General features: G+C 35.7%; 1 protein-coding gene across 1 annotated transcript; it reads left to right on the top strand.

Annotated features, from left to right (window-relative positions):
- Positions 1 to 183: 183 nt before the first annotated feature.
- Tctn3 (tectonic family member 3) lies at positions 184 to 27,980 on the top strand. The gene is made up of 14 exons (XM_046450081.2): positions 184 to 511; positions 701 to 824; positions 1,133 to 1,251; positions 5,000 to 5,127; positions 5,350 to 5,458; positions 5,548 to 5,663; positions 6,040 to 6,075; positions 6,518 to 6,598; positions 7,534 to 7,659; positions 8,917 to 9,024; positions 9,479 to 9,573; positions 9,852 to 10,005; positions 13,150 to 13,287; positions 27,354 to 27,980. The coding sequence occupies exons 1-14, from the start codon at positions 256 to 258 to the stop codon at positions 27,588 to 27,590; spliced, it is 1,827 nt and encodes a 608-aa protein (XP_046306037.1). The 5' UTR covers positions 184 to 255; the 3' UTR covers positions 27,591 to 27,980.

The raw sequence follows: 27,980 nt of genomic DNA, 5'->3' as shown, positions 1-27,980 counted from the left end.
TCCTTCGCCCCTGGCGGTTGCCAGGCGACGGAAGCAGCGCCCAGAAGAGCCAAAGGAGGAGGGCGCAAACTGAAGGATGCTGAAAGAGCCGTAACAACCCTGTCTCCTATTGGCTGAAGAACTCCCCGCGATCGCCATTAGCCAATGACTGGGCGCTTACGGATTACGTAGGACGCTGTGTGACTCCGCCCATTCAGCTTCGCGTCTGGAGACCGTGGAGGCCTGAGTTAGACGCTCCAGCGCCTCGACTGACCCATGTGTACCCTGCAGCTCTTGATGCTGCCTGTGTTCGTCCTGATGCTCCCTGAGGGCGCCCAGCATCAGCTCTCTTTTTTCCCAACGGGGGCAGTACCCACACCTGCAGTCCTGGGGCCGGTGACGCAGGGCGGGACCCCCCAATCCTCTTCGGTAGAGACTGCAACTCCCCAGGACGTGCCTGGGATTTTTAACGTGGGCCCTACTCCTGTGACCCCCTCGATGCCTGGGAATAGGACCATGGACCTCTTCCCAGGTGAGGAGAAGGATTATGGGATGGAAACTATTGACTTAACAGATCTAAAATTCTACGAACACAGTTGCCACAAAGCGGAAAGCGCTGTAGGAAAAGAGGGCGGGCGGGGGGGGGGGGCGGGGGTTAGCACCTGGATGAGTTTGGGCATCCATTTATGCCACTTTCTCTCTTTTTGTTGCACTTTGATAGTCTTACCGATCTGTATCTGTGACTTGACTCCTGGGGCCTGCGATCTAAATTGCTGCTGCGACAGGGACTGCTATCTTCTCTATCCAAGGAGCGTTTTCTCCTTCTGCCTTCCAGGCAGCGTAAGGTGAATCCTAAAGGGGATTGAGCCCTCGATTGGGTAATATTTGCAAGTGGAAAGAGTTAGACTTCGTGCCTCCTAACCCTATTTGCACTCCTAGAATGTTACCTTGTTCCCCCCCCCCCCCCCCCCCCCCGGGAGTGACCTTCCTTTTCTAACTCTCTAGAACAGCTAAGACTAGGAGGACTTTGGTGTTGCACTGTGGTTGCCCAAGAATTCTCTCTTTGGCACCTGAGATGCCAAAGTATCTGAGGGGCACTCTTCTTTACACCTGCCTCTCCCCTCCTAAATATCCTCATCCTCTTTCCTCACAGGTCTTCAAGCTGGGTGTGTGTAGATAATTCTCTTATCTTCAGGAGTAATTCCCCGTTTCCTTCAAGAGTTTTTACCGATTCGAATGGAATTAGACAGTTTTGTGTCCTCGTGAACAACTGTGAGTAAAAACATGTTGGCTGTTCTTATTACCTAACATTTTTTGAGAAGTGACTGTTTTTGGCTTTCCCATTTCTTTTTTAAACTATTATTTTTATGCTTTGAATCTCTATCACTTTCCCTCTCCTTCTACCCATTCCTCTGCCCCCCTCTCTTATTAGAGAATATTTGAAACTTCTTAAGCCCTATTGACTATGGATCAGATAATGCATATGGAACTTTAATTTCAATGAATTTAATTTTAAGGCTTGTAGTTCATACAATCACAGATAGACTATATCCCCCTACTTGCTCAATCTCCACCAAAACACTCACTGAATTCCAAGATTCTGACATATCATAGGCACCGAATAATACTTGCATGAATGTTTTTAATGAGTCTTTGCCAACCCTGTTTTTATTTCATGAAGCAGCAGTGTAGGGGAAAGAGCATTAGATAGAAACTAATAACTTCTATTTTCTTACCACTTGCACAAACTTGAACAAATCCCTTACTTCTAAGTTTGTTTCTTCAACTATAAGGTGAAAAATTTATATCACTGTTAATGGATATGAAAGTGCTATATAACCGTAGAATGCAATAAATAAAGATGCAAAGTGGTATCATTGGGGTTTTTTAATGGACTTAAAAATTTTTTAGTGATGGTTTTATCATTTCTAAAAGATTTGAAACTATAGTCAGCTCATCCTGATTTTTATCTGAATTTTAGAAAAGAAATCCCCAAAATTATACTTGTCTCAGAAATGACAAGTTTTTGGTTTGAGAGTACTTGGATTTGAAAGCAGTTATCAGGAGACCTATGGCCATTTAGGTTGTCCTTTCCAAACTTTCTGCTGCCTTCTAACTCCAGCCTTATGATCATATTTTAGGACTATTGCCATAGCATCCAACTGGTGCTCCCTACTTTACTCTCTCCTTCTGTCTCCCATAGCATCCTACACATAGCTTCTGGACCAGAGGTTCTGAACTTTCTTTCACCACCAAAGCTTGAAAAATATGGCTACTTCCAATAGTAATAGGGGATCATTATATCAATGTACTTTCCCTGAATGAGTCTGGGAAATGGATTCATGTTTAGTATGAAAAAGGCAAAAGCTCCTCTTGGTCTTCATTTTGCCTATCTTCTTTACATATACGCACCTAGCAAACTTACACAGCCATAGAGAATCACTTTGCTAGATTATTAATTCCATAATACTACATTATGACGTTTCCTTATTCAAAAAACTCCAATGACTTTCCATTACCTAAAGAATAATGTCCAATTTCTTTAATCTGACAGTGTGGTTTTGTAATAGTTAAGCCAACTCTCCTTTCCAGGATTTTGTCCATCACTCTCTTTGATCCTCTGTTTTGGCCAAACTCATCTATTTAATGTCTTCAAGATATGCCTTGCATTCCTCCCAAGTTTGTTTACTTTTCTCCTTGACCCAAGTGTTCCCCTTTTCTTTGCATTTTAAAATCCCTACTCCTTGCAAGAATCTTTTCTTGCTCACTGCAGTTGGAAGTGATCTCATGTTCCAAAATCCTGAGGCACTCATAAAGTCATTCCCTTGGAACTCAGAGGAGTTTTTTGTTTGCTGTCAATTTATATAAATATCATGTCAGAACCTGGAAAGTATGAACCACATCATTATTTGCTACAGTCTGAATCTTCTGATAATGATCAATAAAAGATGCTATTGGTCCAAGTCTGTGTAGCATGACAAAGTGGGGAAAACCCCTGACCAGGAATAAGGAGATACTGTGGTATACTCCTGGCTCTGACTGCTGGCTGTGTGACTCTTTGCAGCCCATTTACCTCTGAGTGTCCAGATTTCCTAATGAGATTGGGTCAGATGGTGTATAGGCTTCCTTCCTCATCTGAAATTGTACCTTTAAACTCTCTTAGGTATAGTATATCATGTATGGAGGCAGACCTTTTTAGCAAAATCTTTATGTATCCTCTATAGCCTATGTTTCTTGTTTGCATTATCCTTGTTTATCATCACTTCTGCCAATATCTGTACACTGACATTAGAGAGAAAATGTCAATTTTTCTCTTTACTGATTTAAGCCATGAAAAAAATAGCGAGATGGTTATTTACCATCTCAGCTCATCTTCTTTCTTAGTTTTTCTTGTTATTTTAACTTTTATTTACAAGGATAGAAAAAACTGTATTTTGTATGAGGTAAATACTTCTTCTATGTGGTTTTCAGGGCATGAGTTCTGAAGGAAATGATAAACAGCTTCTTGAAGCTTCAGAGTTTGGAGGCTTCAGGCCCTGGAAGATTTCTGGTCTGATCAGAGGTGGAAGGTGGTCTCCAGACCAGTGGCATGTTAGTCACCTGTTTCAGAACAGGGCTTTTCAAATTCTAATATGCGTATGCATCACCTGCAGATCTTGTCAGCATGCAGATTCTGACTCTAGGTTTGAATGCCTGAGAGTCTGCATTTCTGACAAACTCCCAGGTGACAGTAATCATGCAACTCACTCTGAATAGTAAGAATCCAGGAAATGTATAGATTATCAGTAGTCCCTGGAATTAAGAGCTATGTTTATTTCATGCTGTATTGGAAAGCTGAAAATTCAAATAATTGAGATGTTGTGGTTGCAGAGGATAAAGGTCAAACTTATTTAATGTGGAATCCTTATTAGCTTTCAGTGACTCTGTTCTTGTTACCTTTTTGATTTTGTTCAAATGACCATATTTATATGAAGAATGAAACAAACTTGAACATGTTTTTGCTATGTTCTTTTCTCAAGTTAACAGGAGTGGTAATCATCTATCATCTGCTACCCTCTGAGCAGAGAACAGCACCAGGGCCTTTTCCTTACATCTCTGTCCTGGTTCTGAAGTGCTGTAAAGAAATGGCTGCAGAAGCTTAGATAAGTTTATACATTGCTATAATAGGAATTATATCATTGTTACAGAAAATACCTTTTTAGAGTATCTGAAATCTTGAATGTAGGAAATATAAGGTGAAAGGAATAAAACCAACAAATCTATATGCTTGAGATGTGGAAACATTTTCATTGGAACTAGTCAGTTGAAGTTTCAAGGAAACAGAATGGGGAGAAAAGATCAGATATTGCCTCTGAGTTTGCCATGTTTCTATGGAAACAGTACCACTTTGTTGCTTCACTCATCTGAAACAGACAAATAAGGAGCATTATTGAGCTTCCCTTTTTTGTCACAAGTTGCTAATCATGCACATTCTTGGAGTTTAAAGACTTGGAATTGACATTTATTGACCATATTCTTAACTTAGATCTTAATATGAAAACAGTAATCCAATTACAGGTTACAAATAAATTTCTATTATGAGGTAATAGAAATTTGAATTATTATTATCTCTGAAGGTGGAGGATTGATTTGGAACCTTCTAGAAAAATGTTCTATAACTTGATCTGGGTGGTAGTAATACCAGTATATGAATTGGTAAAAATTCTTTTGAGTTTATACTTTAGTGCATTTATACACATAAATGTATGCATATTATACTTCAGTAAAAATATTTTTAAAAATTAGTTATTTGGGGGCTGGGGTTATGGCTCAGCAGTAGAGCACTTGCCTAGCACGGGCAAGGCCCTAGGTTCAATCCTCAGCACCACATAAAAATTAATAAGTAAAATAAAGGTATTATGTCCAACTACAACTAAAAAATAAATATTAAGAAAAAAAAATTAGTTATCTGGCATGCCATATATTTAAAAATATTTTTTTTATTTTAACTAAACTTCTTTTCTTTTTAAAAACATTATAGCAAAATTAAACTATTCCCAGAAGCTCCAAAAGGTCAACGCAACCAACTTCCAGGCCCTGGCTATAGAGTTTGGAGGCGAATCCTTCCCTTCAGCATTGCAAACTCAGTTGCCACCACTTTTTTACAGAGTGAGTCTGGGGATAGGGATGGAATTGTTTGGTCTTTTATTTCCTCTCATCATAAGACTATTGGCAAGGTATCGTTGTGACCTCCCTGACTTTTTTGGAGGACAGTGCCAACCATGTAAATATAAACAAGCCACTGAATTAACTTTTGTTTCTACTTTTTCTTTTCTGCTATAATTTAATTCAATTTCACTGTGAATAAATGTCTCCCATATTTTTATTCAGGCTGGGGACCCCATTCTAACTTACTTCCCCAAGTGGTCTGTAATAAGTTTGCTGAGGCAGCCTGCAGGAGTGGGAACTGGGGGACTCTGTGCTGACAGAAATCCTGCAGGTGAGTCTAGGGTAGAAATACCAGCCTTATTGGCTCAATTTAAAATGGGATTGATCATTTTCCATTGCCTTAATTCTTTGTGTTCTAAGGTTTTCTAGAAAGTAAAAGTACAACCTGTACTCGTTTCTTCAAAAACCTGACAAGTAGCTGTACATTTGATCCAGCACTGGATGCTGCCTCTTACTATAACTTCACAGTCTTGAAGGTGGGTGTCCTTCTCTCTGCACTCTTGTCACCATCATTTGAAGAAATATGAAAGAAAATAGGGATATACGTCCATAATAAAACATTGTAACCCTTCTGGCTAGTGGGATTCGCTTGGGAGGATAAGAGGAGGTTTTCACTAAACCTCTTGCTATTCAATAGAGCTCTGTCAGGGTAGGTAAGTATTGTAGTCTATCCTACCTCCCATCTAGCTCTATTCCCTGGCATTTTAGTGTAAGGTAGAGTCAAGTGGAAGAGAGTAAGCAAATCATTCTAATATGTTGATCTCCCCAACCCCTCAAACAAAGTTGTTGGTGGTAATATGAAACTACAAGGTCTGTATGTGCACACTTTTGATTTCACTATTTACTTTATAGATTCCAGCAGGTATGACTGATCTGCAGAATATGAAGGTATGATGCCATTCAACAGGAAAAAGGAAAAATTATATTTGGCTCCTTTACATATAAGGCAATTTTAGTCAAGATTATAATGGCAGAAGAAAATGTGACCTTGATGTATCACAATCACGTGGGCTTGGGATGGGCTTTTTGGAGATTTTTTTTTTTTTTTTAACAGGTAAGAGGGCCTCAATTAATCTCTGAGGGAGTATCTGATAGAGTATTTCTAAAACTTTTATCCTTATTTTATATCTCATAAAATTAGTGTTTTGGAAATATTTTTTGAAATGTGCTGATTTAGAGTGACTTGAACTTAAGTTATAAACTGGCAGTAGAAGGAGAGAGAAAAGGGATAGTCAAAGGGATGGGAAACTCTCATTTTAGCATCATACGTAGCTAGAAGAAAAAAATGGAGCTTTCAATTTTAGTTGCTTTTTGCTCTTTATCTTGCTAGTTCCAGGTTCCTGTAACACTTGCCTCACAGGCCAGTCCTCCGCTGTTGGTTGGAAACACTTGTCAGAATGCTGTTTCCCAGGTAGGGATGCTGTACTGATGATGCATGTTGACCAGCATTGCCAGAGGTGCCTCATCTTGGATTAATTGCTAGACTGACCCTGCCTGAATTTTAAAGAGATGAGCATATGGCTTCCTCCCTACCATTATTCAGTCATGTCCATTGCCACAATCCTCCAGGATTTCAGGTTCACAACATTGAAATTATTTCTGACTACTCTTCCTTTGCCCAGATGCAGTCTGTTACTGGCTTTTACTGCCTGATCACATTTTCTTCTGTTGACACAGGTAGAGTCATCTGAAAGTCTGAAATAGATTAATCAGTTTCTGTTCCTCTATTCTCTCTTCTAATGAATCCAACCAAAGAAGTAATAATTATCTTACAGGATCATTATGAAGAATGTGCTCAGAAATTTAAGGTTACCTTTAATTACTTGTGACTTTTATTCCCAGCTGTCTTTAAAAATTTTTTTTATTTGTTTTTTTTTAGATATACATGACAGTAGAATGTATTTTGACATATTGGAGTCTTGCTATATTTTCTAGACTAGACATGAACTCAGGATCCTCCCTGAGTTGCTGTGATTGCAGACACCAGCTACTGTGCCTGGCTTCCTACTATATTCTTATTTATTGTCAGACATTGTGGAAATCAAGTAACTCAGTTTTTGTTCAGTACTCACCTCTGCCTCTGTTTCTAGTTCTTGGCCCAAATCAAAACTTATTTTTCTTAAACTCACCCTTTCCATGAACTCTTTCAAAAAAGTTCTATTCAGCCTCTCTTTATATACAAATATAACTAATAAACCCTCTTATTTTTTTCATGGTATTTGTTTTTGACATGTTTAAGATTACTTTTTCTGTCACAAATTCAGTTTGATTATACATAGAAAATCTTCTATCCCAAACATAATCAGCCCAATAACTATTTTATTAATTGATTCTTTTACATTCCAGGTCATTTATGATATAGAAACCAATGGGACCTTTGGAATCCAGAAAGTTTCTGTCAGTTTTGGACAAACCAACCTAACCATTGAGCCAGATGTTTCCTTACAGCAAGAATTCATCATTCACTTCAGGGTTAGAGCCCTTCTCTATAGAGGACTGTGGTGGGTAGAATTATCAGGTTAGAAATAATCCTTTGCTTCTATAATCCATCTTTAATAGAATAAGGATCAGAAAACCTAGTTCATGATGCCTTGAGATTACATATTTCTTAATTTAAGTACAGGAGATGGTATTCAACATATTTATTAACATTTTCTCTGATTCTGTCTGAAACCCAGCAAAGAAGTACTTAGGTCAAAACTCTGTTTTAAATAGTCATTTTGAATCATGAACTCAGCATCCCACAGAAATTCTTTTAACTAGCTTTTCTCATATTTCTGAACATTTTATCATTTTATTTCCATTAAATTTAAGCTTCTAGTCTTTTTTTTTGGTACTGAGGATTGAACCTAGGGGCACTTAACCACTGAGCCACATCCCTAACCCTTTTTTGTATTGTATTCAGAGACAGGGTCTTACTGAGTTGTTTAGGGCCTCTCTAAGTTGCTGGAGCTGGCTTTGAACCCCCAATCCTCCTGCCTCAGCCTCCCAAGCCACTGGGATTATAGGTGTGCGCCCCCACACCTGGCTAAGTTTCTAGTCTTTTGGCTTTCTTCTACTTCTCTCCTGTCTTTGAACTTGGCAGAGTTCTTCACCCTATGACAACCAAGTCCTGTGTCTCTCACAGTTCATCCCTGGAACGTCTGTAGTTCATTGAAATGTATTTTAAAATCACATTTAAATTCCTCTGAGTACAGGTAGGATAATTAAGTCCCTAAACAATAAGGGTGCCAGGTGCAATGTGCACACCTGTAATCCTAATGGCTTGGGAGGCTAAGGTATGAGCATGGCAAGTTCAAAGCCAGCCTCGGCAACCTAACGAGGCCCTAAGCAATTTAGGGAGACCCTGTTTCAAAGTAAAAAATAAAAAGAGCTGGGGAGATTGCTCAGTGATTAAGCACCCCTTGGTTTAATTCCCAGTGCCCAAAAGTAATAATGATGATAATAGTAATTTTTAAGAAATGGAGTTAAAGAAACCTTGGTAGTAATCCTTGGTAAAATTAATTTATAGTAAATTTCAATATTTGGATCACTCAATTTATTTTAGTGAAAAATAAATAAAGGAGAAGCTAGAATATAAATTACAAAATACTATACTGTGGAAGGAAGCCAGATTGTTCAGTGCAGCTCATTTATTGCATTACCTTAAGGAAAGATTTGAAGCTAGGCAGTGGAAGGTAGAAAAGCATGCTTTTCACAATAAGTGACTTTTCTTCACTCCTCCTGCAGGCCTTTCAACAGAGCACGTCTACTTCTCTTACTGGTCCTAGAAGTGGGAATCCAGGCTATATTGTTGGGAAGCCACTCTTGGTTCGAACTGGTGATACAAGTCACTCAGTATCCTTTTGGAGTTGGGTGTCAGTTGCAGCTTAACGAGAAACGCTGCAGCCGCTGATCTTTTGGATTTTCCAGTTCTCAAGGTTCCTTCAATTTTAAGTATTCAGTATCTTTTTTACTCAATGATTAATACACTGTGTTCCCAAATGCCAGTGGTTCCAAAAGTTTTTAAATTTCTGTTAGGCTGTCTGAAGATGAGAATTGCATGAATTTTTGCTCATTTTAATTAGATACATATATACTGATAATATGGTTAACTATTTTTGGAAAAAAGAATAATTATGTGGTTTTTAATTACTACAGGAAAAAAAGCACAAATTTGTAACTTATGTCCTTATAGTAATAAAATTCAAATATTATTATGGGAATAATGGCAGCATACATTTTCCTATCCTGCCTCTATCAATTTCTATTTTCTGTTATGCTCTCCTTGACCATAACTTTTTCACCTCAGATGACCCTCTTGCAAAGCCAGGGATATGGAACTTGCTCTATTAAGAGACATGAAGTACAGTTTGGAGTGAATGCAATATCTGGATGCAAGTTCAGGTGATACTTTGCTTCTGTAACATTTCCCACAATTTTGTCTCTGCTTGTAGGGAATATGTTGGTGTGGTAACTTATTAATACTTTAAGTGACAGTTCATAAGAATGCGGTTAGAAATAGTCTTTAAATTAAATAATACTGTATTTTTTCTGATAAGAATTCTTAATGCCTACCAAGTATTATTTTCTCTAATCTATTTCATAATATTATTTCTAATGTTTGGATTCATATACTAATATGGTTATATGTTAGCATTGGCCTCCATCATGTTTAATTACAGGCTGATGGAAACAGATTGCAGCCGCTTACAGCAGGAGATTTGTCAGACCCTGAATGGAAGGCCCACACCAGAGCATGTTGCCATCTTTGGTAATGCTGACCCAGCTCAGAAAGGGGGGTGGACCAGGATCCTCAGAAGGCGTTGCAGTGTTTCAGTAAGGAGAAATACATTTTCTGATAGTGATTTGTTTTCCAAATTTATATGTTATGGAAAGTAGGGTTAAAATCATCCTTGTTTCTACAGATAATGTGTTTGTCATACAGGAAGAATGTAAGAAAGCATGCTTATTTGAAGTCATTATTTCAAGTTAGGTTTACACCTAACTTATTTACTTTACTTAGAAAAAAATTTTGAAGGCTGTAGAAAGATGGATTTATTTCTGATGCTCTATTCTCTTCTATTGATCTATGTGTCAGTTTTTATACTAGTACCACACTAGTCTTGCTTACCATAACCCTGTAGTATATCTTGAAATTAGGTGTGGTGACACTTCCAGCTTTGTTCTTTTTGTTCAAGTTTCTTTGTCTATTTGGGGTGTTTTGTACTTCATAGTAATTTTAGGATTTTTTTTTTTTAATCTCTGTGAAGAACCTCACTATTTTTGTTCGGTTTTTGTTTTTATGGGGGTTTGGTTGTTGTTTTGTTTTTTGTCTTTTTTTTTTTTTTTTTTGGTACTAGGGATTAGACCCAGAGCACTTTACCACTTTACCCCAGCCCATTTTTTATTTTGAGACAGGGTCTCTCCCTAAGTTGCTTTAAGACCTCACTAGGTTGCTGAGGCTACCCTTGAAATTGCAATCCTCATGCCTCAGCCACCCTAGTTGCTGGAATTTCAGGCATGCACTACCTGTCCTGGCCCTTTGGTATTTTGATAGAGACTACATCAAATCTGTAAATCACTTTCAATTACATGAACATTTTAACAGCATTAATTTTTCCAATCTATGAATGTGGGAAGTTTTTTCATTTTTGTGGGTCATTTGTAATTTCCTTCATGAATGTTTTATAGTTTTTATTGTAAAAGTCATTTGCTTCCTTGGTTGAATTTATCCCTAGGCATTTTAACTTTTTTGTAGAAACTATGAATGGGATTGTTTTCTTGACTTCATCTCAGCAAGTTTGTTATTGACATATAAATATTTTCTTTGTTGATTTTGTATATTTTGTATATTGCAACTTTACTGAATTTGTTTACCAGTTCTAACAGTCTTGCTGGAGTCTTTAGGTTTTCTATTTACAAACTCATGTGTCTGCAAACAAGGATAATTTTACTTTCTCTATTCTTATATGTAGTTTTTTATTATTATTATTCTAGATGAACACATACCTTTATTTTATTTGTTTATTTTTATGTGGTTCTGGGGATCAAACCCAGTGCTTCATGCATGCTAGGCAAGTGCTCTACCACTGAGCCATAACCCCAGACCTCTTATATATAGTTCTTTTTTGTGTTTGTTTCAAATTATTCTGGCTAACACTTTCGGTACTATATTGAATAACAGTAGTAAAAGTAGACAACCTTGTTTTAATCCAGATTTAGAGAAAATGTTTTTGACTTTTTCCTGTACACTATGATGTTGGCTATGGTTTGTCAAATATAGCCTTTATCATGTTGAGGTTCTTTCCATCTACATCTAATTCATTGAGAGTTTTTATCATAATAGAGTGTTGAATTTTATCAAATTTTTTTCTGCATCTATCAAGATGATCATATGCGTTTTGTCTTAAATTCCCCCTTAATTTTGTCTTAAATTATCCCTTAATTTCTTCATACATGTTGATGTGATATTTTACATTTATTATCTCTCATATATTGAACCATCCTTGCCTTTCTAGGATTAATCCCATTTAATCATGGATATAGTCCTTTTGATTTGCTGTTGGGTTCCATTTACTAATAACTTTTTTTTTAGAATTTTTGCATCTATGTTTACCAGGGATGTTGTTCTATGATTTTCTTTTATTATTGTGTGTGTAAGTGTGTGTGTGTGTGTGTTTTCTGGTTTTGGCATTAGGGTAATACTGGGTGAGTTTAGAAGGGTTCCCTTCCCTTCAATTTTTTGGAATAATTTAAAAAGAATTAATGTGAGTTCTCCTTTAAAACATTGATAGAATTCAGGAGTAAGGTCATGTCTTTGTTAGGAGACATATTAATTACTTACTCAATCTCTTTCTTCATTGTTGGCCTGTTCATGTTTTCTGTATCATCGTGGTTCAATTTTGGTTGGTTGTATGTGTCCAGAAGTATATCCATTTCTTTTAGGCTTTCCGATTTGTTGGTGTATAGTTGTTCATAATAGTCCCTAATGATGATCTTTTGTATCAGTTTTTGTAATTTTTTTTTAGTTGTCAATGGACCTTTATTTTATTTATTTATATGTGGTGCTAAGACTCAAACCTAGTACCTCACACATGCTAGGCAAGCCCTCTACCACTGAGCCACAACCCCAATCCCCCAAGTTGTAACTTGTTTTCTTTTTTGTCTCTAATTCTATTTATTTGGCATCTCTCTCTCTCTCTCTCTCTCTTTCTCTCTCTCTCCCCCACCCCCTCTCCCTCCTCCTCTCTCCCTCTCTCTCTCTACCTCCCTACCTCCCTCTTTCCTTTCCTCCCTCCCTCCTTCCCCCCCCTTTTGGTTAGCCTAGTGAAAGGCTTGCCAAGTTTTTTTTTTAATCTTTTCAATAAAAAAAAAAAACAACTTTTCATTTTGTTGATCATTCATATTAGGTTTTTTTTTTTTTTTTTGGTCTATATTTTTTTTTAATTTGTTTTCTGATCTTTGTTTTACCTTTCCTTCTAGTAATTTGGGATTTGGTTTGTTATTATATTTCTAGCTCCTTGAGTTGTATCATGAGATTGTTTTTTTTTAAATCTTTCTACTTTTTTTTTGTAGACACTTATTGCTATAAAGTTTCCTCTTAGCACTGCTTTTACTCTATCCCATAAATTCTGTTTTTTTTAATTTCCATCTTCATTTTTTTCAATAAATTTTTAAATTCCCCTTTAATTTCTTCAGTGGTTCCTTTTTTGTTCAAGAGTATGTTGATACATGTATCTTCTAATAATACAGTTTCTAAAGTTCCTCTTGTTGATTTCTAGGTAGCCTAGTAGTAGAGCACTTGCCTAGTATATGTGAAGCACTGGGTTTGATTCTCAGCACCACATATAAATAAATTAAATAAAGGTCCATCAACAACTAAAAAAATATTTTTCGAAAGAAACAGTGGCTACTTAATGAATGGTGACTGACTAGTTAGCCATCAGGTCATTCAGGCATTTGCTTCTTTACCCTCCACAGATTATGAACTGTACTTCCTGCTGTTTCATACCTGTTTCCTTGGAGATCCAGGTGTTGTGGGCATATGTAGGCCTTCAGTCCAATCCACAAGCTCAAGTGTCAGGAGCCCGATTCCTATACCACTACAAAACCATAAGGGTAAGTCATGACTCATACGGAACCACATACTTTGCAAAATTTAGATTGGCTTGGTAGCCATTTGATAACGAGATCTTTTTTTTTTTTTTTTTTAACTTCTGAGAGTCAATTTATGTTACCAAACAATGTTTATTTAGAATGAACTAACACAATTAATTTTCAAATCTATCCTCCCTGCCTGGTTACTCAAATTAACATTTTGTAACAAATCTATTTTTTCCCAATTTTTTAAAAAATTCCTATCCCCAGAGTATAACCACTTTCTTATCTAGATATTTTAACCAGTATATTTTTCAAGTAGTTAACAGAGGTAACAAGTTATTTTTCTCTCTCTATAAAACCACACTTTACAGTCATTCAATCTGCCTGGCTGACGGGGGTAACAGTTGAGAATTATAACTGTGCTTTAATCCTGCATAACTGAGGAAACCTTACCTATTCTAATGATGAAGTAAGTTGTCTTCAATTTATCAAGAGCTGGTGTGGTATACACTAAACGAATTTAAAGGTGATTTAAGGAATTTGCAAAGGTAATTTTGCTTATATAAAAATGTTTTAACTTTAGGGATAGGGTTGTAGCTCAGTGGTAGATCACTTGTTTCTTATAAGGTCCAAATTCTCACAAAAAACACATAAAAATAAGTAATTTTACTTATAGGGTACTCTAATGCTTATAATTTTATATAATGTAGGTCTTTAAAGAGATCTTTAAATTTGGAGATTGATAAAATACTTCAGTCTCATGTCTGCATATAAACTTTTTTTATTTAAAAAATAACTAGTTTTGGGGCTGGAGTTGTGGCTCAGTGGAAGAGTGCTTGCCTCATATGGCTGAGACACTGGGTTTGATTCTCAGCACCACATATAAATAAATAAAATAAAGGTCCAACAACTAAAAAATATTTTTTAAAAATTAACTAGTTTTATAGAATATTTCGTAGCAATTTAAACCAAAACAAGTGAGTATAAAGAATAGTATAGCATCACAGAACCAAGGCTTCAAACCCATCTAAAATTATAATATTCAATTTATGTTTATCATTAAGTGAATCATCTGCTTTTTAGATTTTCTAGGAGACCTATTGCCTGAAGTTGATGTGGTAAGCATGGGCTTTTGAATCAGACCTAGATATAAATTAAAGTATAAATTAAGGCATATTACTTCTTTAAATCTGTATTCTTTTCTTAAATAATAGAGAAAAATTCATTTGGTTTTGCAGATTGAGATTATAAAACATTTCACATAGTTCCTGACACACAGGGAATACTCGGTATATATTGATTATCATATAATCATTATTATTTTTATCATTATAACCTTTTTTGTTCCAAGCTTCCATAGAAATGGCATATAAAGGAGGTTTGAGACAAAATAGAAAAAGCAAGTATAAGAGCAGCAGTTCTTAATTTTTGTTGGCTATTACCCAGAGTAAGAAATGTGTTTTACATCATGACCTAGATTATAGCACACATAAATATAAAATTGAAGTAGCATTTTATAAAACAATACCTTTACTGTATACAGTGTACTCTCTGATATTTTCTATTCTATCCTAGCTTATTGCCTTGTTTGTTTTTTTTGTTTTTTTTTTTGTTTTTCCAAAATGCTAGACACAACCTCTACTGGGTCACAATTTGCAATTTAAAAAACACTTTCAGAGAATTCATTGCTGACAAGATTGCAAAAGTAATTATATTGTTTTATTTAATAAGTGTCTTTTATTCATTGTAATTGAAAGTTGGCTGTGTTGTATATTTTAGTCAAATAGCATATGCTAGAGAAACTGCTGACCTAGCTACCTGTCAGTTTTAATGGTTTTTAATTTTATGGACCCCATTGAGAATCCACTGACAGTTAATGACTTACTAGAAAAACACACACAAAACACTCCCTTCAAGGGATTTATCTATGTCCTGAAGCCACTCTCAGAACCTCTAACTCAATCACATAATTAAATAGGCAATATACCAAGGAAGATAAGGAACATAAGACAAAATAATTTAAGAATATTTCAACATCAGATATTAGAAATAATTGCTACTGAAGAAAGGATTAGGAAGTAGGTGGCTTTGTAAGAAGGCATTCTGTTTCTCCTTTCTGGGGACTTCATCACCTTGGAAGTCAGTAAAATTTTTGTCACTAAAGCCTTTCCTTTTCTGGCATCAATCAGTCATTGTTTGCCTTTATCTCTTTATGAATTATTAGATCGTAAAAGTACTTTGCCCCTTTCCATGATTCTTTTTATTTTATTTATTTATTTTTCTGTGGTGCTGAGGATTGAACTCTGTGCCTCACACATGTGAGGCAAGCACTCTACCACTGAACTACAACCCCAGCCCCTCCATGATTCTTTTTTTTAATAACCTGTAGAAAAGAAACTCACCTAGATCAATGTGTTGTTTTTAAAGAGCTTTTTAAAGTTTGCTCAGTGTTCCATATGTTAAATATATAACCACTTGAAATCATTCATTCTTTAACTTATTCTCTATGACTCATTTGAAAATCTTGATAACCTCATTGATATCTTTAAAATATGTGAGGAAATTTAAAGTTTTTATTGGCTTCTCTCTCAAACATGTTTGTCCCTAAGGAAAAAAAAAATGGAGAAGTAATATGTACCTTCCCTGGAAGAATATTATAATTATTTTCTAGAGATTATTCTTCTTAATTTAACTTTCTTTAAATCAGTAGTTCTCCTAAAATCATTGGGTTAATGCCAGAAGTCAGGTAACTTCTTAAAAATAATGTGCTTATTTGAAGAAAAATTTTCTTTACATGGGCCTTTACAAAATTATTTATATTTAAATAAATCTAATGATTCTAATAAAAATTACCATATCTAATTGTATTAGATTAAAAGAGACTTGTAGATATAACAAATGAGATGTTCATGTTTCCAACTGGAGTCTGATTTGGATGATTTAAAGCACATTTTTTGGGATACTTAGGGAAACCTGAATGATGTGGTGTGGACTATATTTTTTTTCTTTTTTTTTTTTTTTAATTGATTTTATTTTTTTAAATACACGACAGCAGAATGCATTACAATTCTTATTACACATACAGAGCACAATTCTTCATATCTTTGTATATAGAGTATGTTCATGCCAATTCATGCTTTTATACATGTACTTTGTTGGTTTTTTTGCATTATAATTCTTATTACACAAATATACCACAATTTCTCATATCTCTGTTTGTATATAAAGTAGGTTGACACCCATGTGTGTCTTCATACATGTATTTTGGATGAGTGGACTATATTTTAGACAGAAAAAAAAAATGTTATTGACATGAAAAGGTAAAGGCTGATTTTCTCCAAAAGCAGATTACAGAATATCCTGAATGGTTTAATTTCATATAGTTAAAATGTAAATGTAGGTAACTGTATATACAGATACAGATATTAATAATGGTATTAATGATGGAAATACAACATTTGTATTTCTTATTTTTACTTATCTATATTCTTTACCTCTTTACAAGATAGTTTGCTCTTAAAATTATACTTTCTTTTTTATTTTTATTTTTTAGTTGTAGATGGATACAATACCTTTATTTTCTTATTGTGTGGTACTGAGGATCGAACCCAGTGCCTCACATGTGCTAGGCAAGCATGCTACCACTGAGCTACAACCCCAGCCGCAAAATTACATTTTCTTAAAGTCACAAGGAAACGGCTAAAAATAACCAGATGTCGTTCTAAAAAAGAATTTATTCATTTACAATAGCATGACAAAACATAAACCAGGAACAATTAAGCAAAAAAAAGAATGCAAGACATCTTTGCTATAAAACATTAGTGGGAGAAATTAAAGGGATCTAAATAAGTGATTAATGGAGAAGATTCAACATAAGACGTCAGTCCTTAGATGGGTGTATAGATGAAATGAAAACCCAATAAAATCCCAGCAGGCATTTTTGTAGAATTTGACAATCTGATTCCAGAATTTACATGGAAATGCAAAGGACTTAAAATACTGTGTTTCAAGACTTCAAAACTTACTCTGATTCTCAGGTGATGTACTCTAGTTTAACAATAGACAAATAGATCATGGGACAGACTAAAGAATCCAAAAGTAGATCCACAAATGAATCCATGTGAAAAGGAAAAAAATTGAGCAGTCAGTACTTGAATAACTAGATAAAACTAGAACTACTGGGGGCCGTATGGGGAGAAAACAAACTCCAATTCCTATCTCACTCCATATGCCAAAAGTACTTATGCCTGGATCATAGATCAACACATAATATTTGAAATCATAAAACTTTAAATTTACAAAATCTCCTTTTTTTAAGTAAGCAAATATTTTATAGACAATTACAAAAATCATTAATTATATAGTGTAAAAAAATATATGCTCAACAAAAGATACCATTATGAAAGAAGTGAAAAGTCAGGCTAATTTGGGAGAAAACATTTCTCAAAATATTATCTGACAAGACTCATATCTAGATTGTAAAAAAAAAACTACAAGTAAATAATGTAAGGATCAAAAAAACTATGATGGTACAAAAATTTGAAAAAATATTTCACAGGAAAAGATAAACCAATATCCAACAAATAAAGGTATTCAATATCATTAGTCATTAGGTGATGAATACTACATCATACTCACTAGAATAACTAATATGGAACAAATTCCAAGAATGTAGAGCATTGTTGTAAGAAACGAAAAATGGTACAACCACTTGATCTTGTCTATGATTCGACAATTTTAGTTTTTTACCCAAATGAAAACAAAACGTTATGTCCCCCAAAAATAGTTGCCCAAGAAAGTTCATGGCAGCCTTATTCGTACTAGCACAAAAATGGAAATAAACCAAGATATCCATCATGAGGAAAATGGACAAATTATAGTACAGTGACACAAATGAATACTGCTCAGCAATAATACAGAATGAATAACTGGTACACAAAACAACATGGAGGGAATCCCAAAAATATTTTGTTTCAGTGAAAGAATCCCCCCTCCTCGCCACACACAAATATAATGTGAAATTCCATATATGTGAAGTATAAGAAAAAGCAAAAGTAATTTTTAGTGATAAAAGCCAGAAAATAGATGCTTCAAGAAGAGGAATAGGGATTGTACTAGAAGAGGAATAGGGGTTGTACTGGAAGAGGGCACCAAGGAATTCTGAGATGGTGGACATATTCCAGATCTTGTTTTGGCTTAACAGATAACATACAATATCAGATCTTGGGCTGGGGCTATAGCAAAGTGGCAGAGCACTTGCCTAACATGTAAGGCATTGTGTTTGATCTTTAGCATAGCATAAAAATAAAGAATAAAATAAAGCGATGCTCTCCGTCTACAACTACAAAAAAATATTTTTTTAAAAAACTATTTCATCTCACTTTTAAACTTTTAAACACTTAAGGTATATATTTTATTGTTTATAAATTATACCTCAATAAAAATATTAAAAATGAACAAAAATGTTTAAGAAAAATATAGCCACTGACTAGTGGAAAACATTTGCAATACACATACATGGCAGTGTTCTTTTACATAGAATAAAGAACTCTTACAGCTTAGTAATAAGTTTTGCACACTCGAGCCAAAGATATGCTTATTCTAGTTCATAATCTCAATGTAGTTGTGAAAACTTAAATCTAAGAGTATCTGTGGCTTTTTCCTTAATTATAATGGTTTTCATTTGTAATGATTTGTCATAGAGGAAATGACATGTACTTGTTTAAAAGTTGTGATTTCAAAGGTATGTGGGGTGTACTTCTTTTTACCAATGTCAAATAAAACCTAATCCAAATTCTTCATGTTGTTACAAAGTAAATCTTATTTGGGGACAAAGATTTTGCTGCTATTAAAAACTGAATTGTAGCAAATAAATCTGTCAAATATCACAAAGAATTAAAACAGAATTGTTGGTAGTAATTTTTGAAATAAACATCATAAAATATTATAGCTTAAAATAGAAATAAATTAAGTCAACCATATGTAACAGAACTGGATCCATAGTAAAAGAAATGTGCTGACTTGCCTATGTGTCTTTTGTCTGTCTGATAAAAGGAATGAGGCAAGCAGACTTTGAGAGTTGTTTTTATAGTGCTCATACACTGAATAGTGATTTCTCTAGTTTTGTCTGTACGTGTAAGTTTAAAAATTTTGCAAATAGAAAAACTTTAGACTTCAGAACGCAACTCAACTTCAGAACTCAACTCAAAATTTTATATTGTGTGTAGTATTAAAACTCAAATTCTAAAATGGGTTGATGACCATCAGTATTATCCAGTGACCTGGTAAGTGTAATTCAGTTCCTTGAACCATCTACTCAGCTGCATTTGTTCCAAACCTTCACACAATTATGGAGGCAAATTATTTTTAGTTGTAATTGACACACAGTAATTGTACAGATTTATAGAGTTCAGAATGATATTTCAGTACACATTCAAAATCCTTTCTTCTGGCTATTTTGAAAAATACAGTAAATTGTTAAGTACAATCACCCTCCTGTGCTTTAGAATACCAGAACTTATTCTGCTTATCAAACTGTATTTTGGATCCCATAATCCATTCTCTGTCTAACCACCTCTCCCTGCTCTTCCCATCCAACACACTTTACTTAAATGAAAAATAAACATTTCATTTAAAATACTTATTAATAAGTAAGTATATGAGTTAATTAATTAATTAGGCACAACTTTTAAGGATCCTGTGGTGGGAAGGGTTAAGGGATCAAATATATCTGTAATTTTTGTCTTTTTTTTTTTTTTTTTTTTTGATACCAGGGATTGAACCCAAGGGCGCTTAGCCACTGAGCCACATGCCCAGCCCTTTTTATTTTTTATTTTGAGACAGGGTCTCATTAAATTGCTAAATTGCTGAGACTGGCTTTGAACTTGCGATCCTCCCACCCCAGCCTCCTAAGCCACAGATATTACAGGCATGTACTTAATTGCTTGCCGCAGTCTCCTGTTGTAACTTTTCCCCTGATGGCTTTTTCTGCTCTAAACTTTCTTCCTCTATCTGACTAGTTCGAGAGACCTTCTCTTTTACTTGAATCTTTTCCTCTGTCTGACTAGCTCGAGAGACCTTTTCTTTTACTTGAATCTTTTCCTCTGTCTGACTAACTTGAGAGACCTTCTCTTTACTTGAATCTTTTCCTCTGTCTGACTAACTTGAGAGACCTTCTCTTTTACTTGAATCTTTTCCTCTGTGACTAACTTGAGAGACCTTCTCTTTTACTTGAATCAGTATGTCTTCTCCTTCCTCTACCATTGTCTGAACTGAAGGCTTTGGACTAAGCAAACAAGATACGAACGTCCACAATGGCAATGTGCCAACTGGCAGAATCCCTGGGCTTTTCTTTTCTATTCTTTTTAAATCTTCACCATGATGGTTCCATTATGATATATTTAACAACTCCTCCTTAAAAAGCCATGGGCTACATTTTTGTATTGTATCAACGTATACCCTGACTGTTCTTGATTTTACTGAGATGCCTCCTTCCTCTAACAATTTACTTAACACTCTTTTGGTTTGTTTTTTACTAATTTCTGATCCCATATTTCTACCATAATACAACCCAACAAGATAACACCAAACAAAACTGAGACAGAATGAAACAAAAATGGAACAACACAAAATCATTATAGCCTTTCTATCCTCCTGAAATGTCCATCCATCCTTTCTCCCTATCTGTTCCTCAGACGCAAATAGTTTTTCCTCAGATGTGAGCGGTTTTTCTTCCGTCTCACTCATCTCCAGAGACAGGCAACTTAAAACAAAAGCGAAACAAAACAAAAGAAGAATCTTAAAATGGCTACCCATCCTCTTGCCCTGCCCTCAGGGGCGAGCAGTTTACCTTATCACTTACCCTCAGTCATTCCCCGTGCAGCCCACCAAATGTAACTTTTTTCCTTTTTCTCCACGATATCGTGGATGAACACCTAGTCCTTGTTCATTTTTTGATAATGGAATACCCTCTATGGTGGTTTGAGAACGGCATTCATTAGACCAATGTCTCCCTCTACGGCATCATGGGCAAATACCCGGTATTCTACTCCTTTGATACCTAGTTTTGTTAAACCCTCCTCCTGTGGGGCAATTCCTTTTAAAATGTCCTGTTTGTTCACAGTTGTAGCATGTTCTTGGCCTGGAATCTAAAGCCTGTTTTACTGCAGCTGCCACGATTTGCCCTTGTTCATTAATGTCTCTACATAATTTAATATATGTGTTTAAATCTTCATGTTTCCATGGTCTAATGACTTCTCTACACCAACGATTCGCTTGCTCATAAGCCAGTTGTTTTAGTAATGGCATTGCTTGTTCTGTATTCCCAAAAACTCTGGTAGCTGTTTGAATAAGCCTATCTACAAATTCAGCGTAAGGTTCATTAGCTCCTTGTATTACCTTAGATAATTGACCTTGTAAACCTCCATGTCCTTGTAAAGTCTTCCATGCCCTAACCGCATCTACAGCAATTTGTATGTATACGCCAGGATCATATGCAATTTGTTGCTGCTGATCCTCATAAGGTCCCTTTCCTAACAACATATCTAGATTTCTCTGAGGATAACCAGCTGCTGCATTTCTCCTAGCCGACTCCTTGCAAAATTCCTCATTGGCAACCTTCCATAACAGGTATTGTCCTCCATTTAGCACAGCTTTACACATATTAGCCCAATCTGCAAGCGTCATGTTCAAGTTGGCAGTGGATTCGACCATGCTTACAGTGAAGGGTGCTTGAGGACCATAGGTTGTTACAGCCTCTTTTAGCTGCTTCACTTTTTTGAAATTTAAAGCATGGTGAATTCGCTGCCCTCCTGCCTGCTCAAATACAGGGCATGTTAATATTTGAGATCCTGTCTCAGGATCCCAACTATCTACTGCGGGGGTTAGGAGCCTCCTAGCATATGGAGGTGGCGCTGTTGGTTGGATACTTACGCTCTCTGGTGATAGAAAGGTGTTAGTAGCAGTCTCCTATAGAGGTGGCGCTGTTGGTTGGACACTTAAGGACTTTTAAATAGCTATGACACATGATTTTTATCTTGTGGGGGTTTTGTTCTTGTTTTATCTTGTGGTTTTTAAATCTCTTGTTATTTTACATTAGTTCCCCACCTTCAAAAATATTTCCACTATTTATTTTTTTAAAAAAAAATCTTTCTTGAGTGCCTATTTTCAATCAAGAACCATGCATGCCTGGAGCTAGAGCAATGAATGAGATAGACATCATCCCTGGAAGCTGGGAGGCAATACTGGGGCTGGGGGGGGGGGGAGGCTTTAGAACACTGCTGTGAAAATTCATCAAGAGGGATGACCTGGACCCAAGTGGAACTGTGAAGGCCATAGTTAGAACTCAAAAGATGTAGGGGTGCCACAGGTGGGATTTGATTTCTTGGATATGGGGGTCAAGGGGGAAGGAATCAAAGATGATGAATAAGTTGTTAACTGGGGCATTTCATCTAGTTCTTTTATTTCTTAAATGTGATACCCTGTTGACTCTCCTCAAATGTAATTTTGCTTTTTGTAGTAAATCTTGTATGTTCATCATTTCTTGTATGTTCTTCCATTTTTGGTGGATATGCCTGAGGCTTTCTTCCTTTTTTTTTTTTTTTTTTTTTTTGCCTGCAAAGTACCTGGGAATGAATATTCACTCCCAGATGGCCATTTAACAATGACTCAATGGTGAAGGAATATAAAAGTCTCCTTACAAGTAAAACAACAACAAAAAGCCAGACTAGAGAATCTCTTAAAAAATCACCCCTTATCATCCTGCTCTCCAGAATTTACTATACCTATTTAAGTCTTTTTCCTGTTTATTCTGGTATTTACCTTAATTTCTAAACAACATATGTACTTAGTTAATTCCTGAAGCATCTGTTACTTTCCTCCTACTCCCCCACCACTCTCCCAATCTAGTTACATTAAATATTTTATTATACCAATATTCAGTGTTTCATTATTATGATTATGTGAATATTCATGCTAAGCCAAATAATTCAATTTTTGTGAAACCTTCTATTTTTCCTGATATTATACTTAGCTCATATTTTATTCTTAGCTTTCTTTGAGCTAACAGCTAACACTTCTTGTACTCTCCCAACAGCAGCTCTGTAAATTTCTCTCAATGCAGTTTTCAAAACAGGTGAACTTGCCATATAATCTATCTTTTCCACCTTTTCCCATATATTCCCTTCATAATCTGATGTAATGTGGTCTCGTTGCTGCCCAAGAAATGTCATGGAACTTCTCTTTACTGCCATCTTGGGATTATTCTGATTTCTTACTTGTATTAATAGATTCACAGTTTACTACTTTTCCCCCTTCTTTTTAGCTTACTGTCTTATTTTGGTAGAATTCCAATTCTGATAGCCTCTTTGAACAAGGATTCATGGAAAGTACATTTTTTCATGAGTTTATATGTCTAAAAATTATTTTATTCAACCCTTATCATGATGCCTAACTGATTATTGGGTTAGATACAAAATTCTAGAATGAAAATTATTTTTACTCCAGATTTTGAAGACATTCTTCCACTGTCTTTTAGTTCTAATACTATACAGAACAGTTTAGAAGCCGTTTTAAGTTCTTTTTATTCCTAGTAGTCTGAAACTTCCACAGTATAAGCCTGGGGGTAGGTCTTTTCTTCATCATTACATTGAATAATTTGTGGGTTTTTTTTTTTTTATTATTATTATTCTGGGAACTCAGTTCTGCGAGATTTTAGTTATTATTAAATGTTTAATAATTTCTTTCTTACTACTTGCTCTGTTGTTTTTGGAACTCTTATAAATGGGTTATAGGGACACTAGACTGATTCTCCAAATAATTTTCCTTGTCTATCTCTTATCTTTTTGCTCTTCCTAGAAAACATTTTTCCTGTTAACTTACTTGTGTTAACAGATTCACAGTTTACTGATTCACATTTTCTGATTAACATTTTTACTGACTTTTTTCTTTTTGGTGCAGAGATGAAGCAGGGCTTTAAGCATGTTAGGCAAGCATTCTCTCACTGAGCTATCTATCCGTTCTGAACTCTTTTCTATAATAAAAAGTATATCTTTTTCTTACATATCTTTGAAGATACTGACAATTTTGCATCTTCATCTTTCATTATCTCTGTTTCCTTTTTTTATTCTGTTCATTTTATAGTTTTTCCTCTTTAATGTGAAGGGGGGGGGGGGGTTCCCCACATTTGTCAACTCTAGCTGTTTATCCAAGGTACCAGCAAGCTGTTGAGCTGTTTGAAAATTTAGTAGTAATCATGGATGAGGCTTACTAATTGGCCTTCATTGTAAGGCAATTAGGTGTGAGTACAGTTGTTTTGGGGTTGTGAGACTACTAAACGTTAGTATCCTTGTGTCTTTGCTGGAACTATTAATTTGTTCCAAAAAAGTCTCTCTAGTCTAAAACAATCTATCAATATTTTGGAGCTAGATAAGGAAAGAGGCTTTATGATTCATGATAATTCCCCTATTTTTAGTTCCTTACCTCATTCTGTCCTCTATGCCTAGTATCCCTAAGTCCAGAATTTCTCTGCTTAAATTGTCCAGTCTCTTGTTGAGGTGGGCAAAGGATAGTTTGCCTGACTGCATGGAGGAGATATCATTCAGCTCATCCCTGCTTCCCTGTTATCTCTTATGGAGTCATTAAGGGTTGTAAAAACCACATGAGTCTGGTCTCTGAGGACTTTTGGGTGGCCTTCATTCCCCCTGTGAAACCTTGCCTCCTTCTTGTTTCTGTTTTCCTATGTTGTCTTGACTCCTCATTTCAGTGAAGGTGGAACTTTTGTATCTGCCCCTCATTGGATTAAAGTAGTTTTGAGGTACAGAGGGAAAAGACATGTTTCTATACTGCTGCCTTAAAACCAGTTCTAGTAGTAGCATGTGATGAGCATATATTCTGGGTAAATCTGAAACAACTTTGTTCAAACATTTTTGTTACGTGAAGTTTCTAGCCATCAAAACACCACTGTGAACTTGATACTATATATTTGAGTAGACCTAGGCCTACTTTGCTTCTTGGGATTGTCATTATCTTATAGTCAGTTCTGAGTATAGGCTGGCCTCAAGTCTTCAGAAATTCCCTGAGTTGGGAAATTGAGGAGGATAAAGACACTCTTTTCCCTGCCTCATTCTGAAACTGATTAAAATAAGGAGTCAGATACAACAATTATTGTACATTTTAAAACAGAAGATTTTGAACATTCCTAAGATAAACTGCAAATGCTTGAGGTGGTAGATATGCCATTTACTCTGAAGTGATCATTATGCATTACACATGTGCATAGAAACATATACTATACTCTATAAATATGTACAATTATTATGTGTCAATTTAATTTTTAAATATTTTAAAGGAGTCAGAAAAGTAGAGATTAACATAACAGTTTTGTTACTTATAAATACTAGGTACATGGATATGTCTTGGGGGTATGTAGCAGTGGGCTTCTTAATGCAGTACAGCACTCCATCATCAGGCCTCTATCCCAATTCCAATTATAGCTCTGCAGAGTATTCTTCTGTAGCCAATTAAAAATTCACCTTCCTAGGCTGGGGGGATATAGCTCAGTTGGTAGACTGCTTGCCTTGCACGCACAAGGCCATGGTTCAATCCCCATCACCAAAAAAAAAAAAAAATCTCCCTCCTCCTGAAAATTCTGAGTAGCACATGAAATCAGTCAAATCCTAGACAACACTGAACCCAAACTGTAAATTCTTTCCATGTTCTATTCCCCTTCTCAAAGTATTTCTAACTACCGTAGTTCATCAAGTATTCTACAGTGAAATAAAGTAACACTCTTATCATGCTTCAATGTCATATTTGCTCCAAAATTTGAATATGTATCTTCTCATTGTAAAGTTCCTGGGGAAATATTAAAAATCTTAACCCTAAATCCTTTTGTAAGTTAAAATCCAAAGAATGTTTATTACTTATTCTTTACTATCTAAAACATCTAATTTTCTTTGGTTAGTCTCAGCCAATTTTTGATGCTTGGTTGATATCAGGATTCCCTTGGCAACATCCTCCAAGACTGGTTGTCCTTGAAATGTGTGTGGTTGAACATCTCAGAAGTTACATTAGCTCTATGCCAAGTTTCTGGTGATCCTCACTGTTTAAAAACAAACAAACAAGGAATCAATATGACATGTAAGATTATCACAGCTCTGACTCTACACCCATTTTAAAACAAACAAAAATAAATAAATGAAATCCCTACAAAGGTGATTCCAAGTAAAATCATATTTCTAGAGCATGGTGCTTACTGTTTTCAGAGACAACAGTGGATGAAAAGTGCATCACAGTTATGGAAAATAAATGACAAACTCTTCATTTTAGGTTCCACAAGGTAGTTATTTCCGTTGAATTATAATCAGAAGTTTGCTTGGTAAGCACAGAGTGAGAACAAAATGAATTCATTTTAGGTAAACATGATACCAATGTTTGACATCATCAGCTACAGCCATAATCAACCAAAAGCTATGTCTGTTAGATCAGATATTTACATCAGCCTGACAACATCCTTTCCCCTGGGAATATCCATCTTATTTGAGTTGAACTGGTGTGTGATTGGGAGGATTCTTTCTTTTGAACCCAAGAGTGTGAACCTGATGGGTTTTGTTTTGTTTTGTTTTTTATCTATATTACTGAGCTCTTTGCTTTTTCCTTAAAATGTTACCTTCTTTCTAATATGAAATTTCACCTTTTTATACTCTTTCCACTTGCATATGTGTGCTTTTTCAGAGCCTGCAGCCTTCAGGGACCTGATAGGGTAGAGCTGCTTAGCACGTAACAGCTGTAGAATTGTCATCTGGCCTCTCTGATATCAGGCAGCTCCCAAATGGGGGTCAGCTAGAGTCAGTCTTTATGTAGGTATAACTGTTCATAGTTCTAGTGTTATGGACTATTTCTATGAAATTTATTTCCTTGTGTCTCACAAAAAAAAGAGAATTACATACAACCAATGTGAGAAAAAGGTGAATCTTGCTTACGGCATTTGTTTGGGATCTGTCTTCAGGGAAAATTATAAGAGCCAAGTTGGAGGACTTTGTGAATGGCTATTGAATACTAAACTGTCATTGACTTTCTTCCTATAGGGTTCCCATCAAGGAACAGATGTACATCTGACAACTCTTGTGAACTTTGTGGACATTACCCAGAAGCCAGAGCCTCCAAGGGGCCAACCTAGAATGGACTGGAAATTGCCATTTGACTTTTTCTTTCCCTTCAAAGTGGCATTCAGCAGAGGATTAGACTCTCAAAAGTGCTCAGTGTCTCCCATCCTTATCCTGTGCCTCTTTCTACTAGGGATTTTCAACCTAGAGACTACGTGAAGAAAAAGAATAATCAGGCCACGTGTGGTGGCACATGCCTGTAATCCCAGCGGCTCAGGAGGCTGAGATAGGAGGATCACAAGTTCAAAGCCAGCCTCAGCAATGCAAAGAACAACTCAGTGAGACCCTGTTTCTAAATAAAATACAAAATAGGGCTGGGATGTGGCTCAGTGGTCGAATACCCCTGAGTTCAATCCATGGTACCAAAAATAATAATAATAATCAGATTTCCCTATGGAAAGCTCTGAGGCAGCCTACTTATCTTGGCTAAATAAATTCCTACCTACTCATTACTAGAGAAGAGTGTTTGGGATAATACTCTATTCCTAAATGATGGAATTGTTGTATAGAATGCATTTTAGAAAAGCAATAAAAATATTTCCTTCATCA

The sequence above is a fragment of the Marmota monax genome, unplaced genomic scaffold (assembly GCF_021218885.2).
Source record: "Marmota monax isolate L192 unplaced genomic scaffold, Marmota_monax_Labrador192_F-V1.1 WCK01_AAM20220418_F8-fsc00004, whole genome shotgun sequence".
NCBI lineage: Eukaryota > Metazoa > Chordata > Mammalia > Rodentia > Sciuridae > Marmota > Marmota monax.
The sequence above is the reverse complement of the archived record's forward strand: the minus strand, read 5'-3'. Positions and strand labels throughout refer to the sequence as shown.

Excerpts from the sequence above, each read along its gene's own strand:
- Tctn3 (XM_046450081.2), top strand. The coding sequence starts at position 256 with ATGTGTACCCTGCAGCTCTTGATGCTGCCTGTGTTCGTCCTGATGCTC. Across the intron at positions 6,076-6,517 it reads CTGATCTGCAGAATATGAAG|TTCCAGGTTCCTGTAACACT; the intron begins GTATGATGCCAT and ends TTATCTTGCTAG. Across the intron at positions 9,574-9,851 it reads ATATCTGGATGCAAGTTCAG|GCTGATGGAAACAGATTGCA; the intron begins GTGATACTTTGC and ends GTTTAATTACAG.